Source organism: Belonocnema kinseyi, chromosome 2 (assembly GCF_010883055.1).
Source record: "Belonocnema kinseyi isolate 2016_QV_RU_SX_M_011 chromosome 2, B_treatae_v1, whole genome shotgun sequence".
NCBI classification, from domain to species: Eukaryota; Metazoa; Arthropoda; class Insecta; order Hymenoptera; family Cynipidae; genus Belonocnema; species Belonocnema kinseyi.
This window is the reverse complement of record NC_046658.1, coordinates 70,197,448-70,202,894: the sequence shown is the minus strand read 5'-3', so window position 1 is coordinate 70,202,894 and position 5,447 is coordinate 70,197,448. Positions and strand designations below refer to the sequence as shown.

General features: G+C 35.3%; 1 protein-coding gene across 1 annotated transcript in view; it reads right to left on the bottom strand.

Moving 5' to 3' along the window:
• Positions 1-5,447, bottom strand: part of LOC117168326 (glypican-6) — a 117,076-nt gene that overhangs the window by 18,898 nt on the left and 92,731 nt on the right. Inside the window, exon 2 of the mRNA XM_033353903.1 lies at positions 2,629-2,799. Coding sequence (XP_033209794.1) covers positions 2,629-2,799 — 171 coding nt within the window. The remainder of the gene's footprint in view (positions 1-2,628; positions 2,800-5,447) is intronic.

Sequence of the window (5,447 nt, the reverse complement as noted above, 5' to 3'; positions counted from 1 at the left end):
TTTACTTACAAAAAAAGTTCTTAGGTTCAAAAAAAACATTCAGTGAACTGAAAAACTGTGGTCGGTAATATAGGTATTTAGCTGTGTCACATGCCCTTAAGAAGCAAATAATGAGGTCAACTTAATTAAAATAAATTCAGTACCTATACTCGTATATAGTATTATGAAAATAACTTTGTTTTAAAATGCAAAATAAATTTCAGAACTTTTTTTTCACAAGTTTTATTTCAATCTTAAGAATAAGAGTGTCAGAGGCAACATTGTAAAACCCAGTAATATATTTGTTGGTATTGTTTAATACGTGTCTTGTTTTTAAATAGGATAACTTCATGCTGTTATTCTCAATGAAAAACTAATGAATGTGAGTTCATATCATGGGTCTCATTTTAGTATCACTCGATACTGTTTTTCTGTGTCTTATTTTAATACTTGAAATTTGTCATGAAATAATGCTTTGTTTTTACAGAAATCTGGGCAATTTCCATAATAGTTATTTGGAAGGTTATTTGAACTCGATAATGCTTTGATGTGACACCCGGTATGTGTGAAAGGAGACACTCTCGTATCACTCCAAGGAAGACCCCCTGAAACTTCTATCATGCAGAGCGCAAGGATGGGTACCTTGACTTGGGTACTGCTAGGTATTGCGATCTAGCAAGCGCTTCAAAGAAGCCTTTTAGGAGTGGTTAATACAACGGCAGGGATTCGAGAAAGATTGAAATTGTAGAGGATTAATTAGCATCGAAATATCATCACTTTTCTACTGCTAATTACCAAGACTTGGGCTTGAATTGTTGAAGCTAATTATAGCCACAACTACAGACTCTCATTATTTACAATTTTGCAATACTTTGCATTTCATTCCAGAGAGAAGAGTTTCCTTTACCTCTTTAACAGAAAAGAGTTGGCATTTATAAATATTGACTTTATGGGCATGTGATACTTCGTCGTATTGTCAATCGGGTACAGTCCCCTGGCTTCTTTTTTCCACAAAAATGAAAATTCTTTAAAACAAAATTCGAAGGTGCTATAAAGTATCATAATGGACGTTCCCGTACTCTTTTCATGGACATAGAAAACAAGGGACTTGGCATGCCATTGCGGGGTGATGCAATGAGGGGGGAAGTCCTCCACGTTTTATGTCCCGCGACAAACATGGCAGCGCTCACATGTTTATATTTTCATGCACAGTTTGTCGGCAAAAATGTTAGTGCGCATAATCCAATGGCACATCATAAGATGGCGGCTCTCCCCATTCATGGAATTCTCCCCCCTCCCGTGGATTCAACCCCGCTCGCCCAGGTTAGGATGGTATGCCTAGTCACGTGTTTCCTATGCCCATGGGATCGTTTTTCAGCTCTCTGTCATTCCGATAATGTAGGCCTCTATCGTACCGATGCTGTCGGCAGCACTCAAGAATAATTATAGGAGAGAATTATAACACACATAACCTTGAAATATACACATACATCAATATTTATTATTCTAGGGAAAAAGCCGAGGAAACCCAAGACTGATAAAATCGATAATTTTCTAAGTGGTACATGCCCTTAAAGAATTCGTGTTATTTAAAGACAAATTTAGGCGGAGGATGTGGAGAAGATATAAAAAATATATTTCTAAAGAAGGATATGTTTATTGGTTAGTTGTAAACCAACCGGTTATCTAAGACAGCTTTTAACAGCCACTAACGATTTGAGATTCCCAATGCTTATCCTAATTTTGCACTTATTGGTGAAATAAATAGCTAGAAGCCGTCTCTAACGAGCCAGGAACGTCGGGATCTTCTTTGAAGTACCCTAAGTGGCGAATACGCATAAGACTTATGGCAATGGAGCACTTATAAGTACTGTCACAGTACTGAGCTGAGGATAGACGTGTGCAAGTGCGTACCCTGCGTTCCCAACTTCCTCTCTGTCAATACACTTGCGGTCCCTCTTTAATTAAAAAAGACCTCACTAGGAGGAGAGCCTTGCAATGTTTCAACATCCACTTCTATCGCGACTGCGTGTAACCACAGGAATCTCTTTTCACCCCCATATAACCATATTTTCATATACCCTTAACTCCTTTATGTAATACCGCCCACGAACTTTATCTGCCTGCCGGACGAGTTCGTTTTCACCCTTGAATAACTGCTTAATTGAGAATTCCGGAATGCACCAGAGGTAAAGGAATTTCCAAAAATTCACCTTCCTGTCTATCATCTGTGGTATTCCTTCAATTTTGATCGCAGAGGAAGCAAATTAACGAGAGGGTCCAAAGGGAGTAAAACATTCTGAAATGTCACTGAATTAACGAGAGGTTCAAAGAGATTTAATTAGAATTGTTACATGGCTTTTATGATAGCTCTTGTTCGATTTTAATTGACATTCTACTATTCTCTCTGAAAACACATTATTTCAATTTTATTTCTCGACCTTGATTAGAAATCCTTTTTAGTTTTTCCCTCTATTTATTTGAATACCATTTGTTAGGTTTAAATATTTTTTATCCAATTTAGAATGAAAATTTAATTCCAGAAAGTCCAGTAAATTGGAAGATTGTATTCTCTTTGAAGTTGAATCTTGAGGAATTGAGAAATTAAATTCTTGAGAGACAAATTGTAAAGGAGTTGTATTTACTTACTGTGAAATCTTGTCCCTCTCGTGAGCAGCAATTGTTGCAGTCGATGAAGAGTATCTCTGGTAGCTTTCTCATGTTTGTCTCGAGCTCTTGCTTGCAGTCGCACTTCCATATCAGCTGAACAACATACCTCACCTCCACTACTTATGCCTCCGCATGTCTTTAGTTCTTTCGCTGTGAACACAAAACAACATATAATTAGACAATTTCAATAATAATAATAATAATAATAACTGAAAGGATTTCAATTATAAATTACAATAAAAAAAATAACAATAAATCTTGATAAACCCAACTCCGATGGGCGTAAGTAAACAGATACTGAGGTTTCCTGGTGAAAACAGGGTAAAAATAACCCGAGGGAAACACAGGTTCAGCAAGTGGTTTGCACGGAGTTACCAGTGAACTCGAGTATTTGCCGAGGAAATACTTTCAGGGTTGGGATGAGCCTCAAGACTTCGCAGTAAATGTAGTTTGATTCTCAGCAACAAGAAAACACCACTTCTGCAATTAAATTCTTTCTTTTTTCATTTTCCAAGTACACAGAGAAGAACCGATGTTCAATAATAGACATTCAAAGAGTAAGTTAGTTCTGTCATTATAGGTACAGATACTAACACGTAACACCTAATATATATTTGAAATATTAGGCTTAATATATTTTTACATTTGACTGAAACATGCCAGATGTTAAACTCGTACACGAAAACACGCCAAATCTCTATGGAACACTTGATGTCGTGTCGTATGTGAAGTTGAAAAAAACAATTATCACACTAATACTTTGCTCAGAAATATTAATAATAATGTTGTAAATTGTATGGATAGGGTATAATGGTTGAAGAAAGTGCTGTTTCTTCTTCAAAACATTCCGTGGCGTAAGAAATCTCTGCGTTGCATATCTTTAATATCCCCAAAAACTAACCTGTAACATCTATCAATTACAGATGGCTGACATATAGTTAAAAATAGTCTAAGAAAGCCAAAGACAATTTTCTTTATTCTAATTAATTGTTTTTTTAAGATTGTGCAGCAAAAGTAACTGCGAATATTTATTTTATCAAGTAGAAAAACAATAAAGTGCAGTTTCGTAACAAAAATGAGATTTTTTTGCAACAGAGTGTGGAATTTTTATCAGCCAAAAGTAGCAGATCTTCCTGGAAGATCTTCACCCTCTGTTAACTTCTCCATTGTCGTTACGGTGTGGTGAACACAAATGAGGGTGCGATAACAATTACGTGAGCTTCTTGATGGGATCAAGTGAACCTCGAAATAAAAAGAATTGATACCAAGATGACCTCATTACCAACACGATAGAACACAAACGTTTAACATATATTCGAACCAAATAATATATACTTTTAATTATGCTGTTATTCAGCTTTAGAAGATGGGCTACTCACTAAGGAATCTTAGATTTCTGCGGGGGATATCTGAAGAGAACTATTGAAGGAACTCTTGGAAATCGCTCATAAATCTAGCATTTGTGTGGAATATTGGAAATATTTGGCCAACTGTGGACAGAGGTACCGCAATGCTCTAAACATTAAATAACTTTTTAGCACTAATTTCCAAAAGCATCAAGCTTTCATTAAAGCTAAATCGACTGATTTTGTTTACTGAAATTGCCAATAGAATATAAATTGTGCACAGGTGTTCTAAATTCTAGCATGATTTGGCAAGAGGTGAGCTTTCTTTGAAATTGGTTTTTCTTCCGAGTTCCAGTTTCAAGAATCTGTTCATGCCTACACACATTCACACAATCTACCTTAATCGGCTCGAGTATTTTTCACGAGTATAGGTATACACGCACACAAGGGCAATCTGTATTACACTAGGGACCCATTCTGCAACTCCAAAGTTTTGCCAAATAATGTTTCTCGTTTCCCTCCTTTATTTCACGAAAAAAAAACTTTCCTCTTAGTGCTTCTAAAAACTGAGTGCAGACAGAATACTTTTCGTAATCGGCATAAACATTTAATATGACAAATATTCAAACTATTCAGCTGTTCAAAATATTAGAATATATATTTTTTATTTTTCCGAGTCCTAATTCACTTACACTTAAAATATTAGGGATTTTATTATGTTTAAGCAAACAGAGAAGACATAATATTGAAGGAAATATCCGGTGATCAATTTCAGGGTTGTATATTCTCCCATGCCTTGAAGTTATTGGTTCGAGAAGGTTATATTGCTTATCTACCAATGAACCCAGTCCACCGTCTAAGCTAATTTCAGTTTCCAACCCTATAGATACAACCCTTGCTCAGATCACTGGAAAGTTTGAAACACGACGTAAAAGTAATCGCGATTCATTTGGAGGGGTCGAATCGTTTCCTCGAGTTTCCTTTCCACTGCCTTGGAAAAAGTAGTAAGACTAGTAAGTTACCATGGAAAGCATTACTTGATAAGGTTTCACAACAACTTTAGGTATCGAATGGTTCTGTACATTTTAAGCCATAGAAGCATAGACTCATAGAGCATACAAATCTAAATATAACCACAGTTAACTAAATATATTTAAAATTTCTTTTATTTAGAAAGCTTCGATTTCAAAGTGTTCAATCTGTACAACGTTTACAAATTAACCCTACAGTTAGAGACTAAAAACTTTTAACAATAAAAACTTTTAAAAATAAAAATTGAAATTTGGGGGAAAAATAGAAAAAAAATCGATGCTTGTTAAAAAATGCATAATTTGGCAACAAATATTATTATTATTATTATTATTATTATTATTATTATTATTATTATTATTATTATTACACCATTAAGCCATTTCCCTTTCGGGGTAGGCATGACTCACTCGGCAGGGGAAA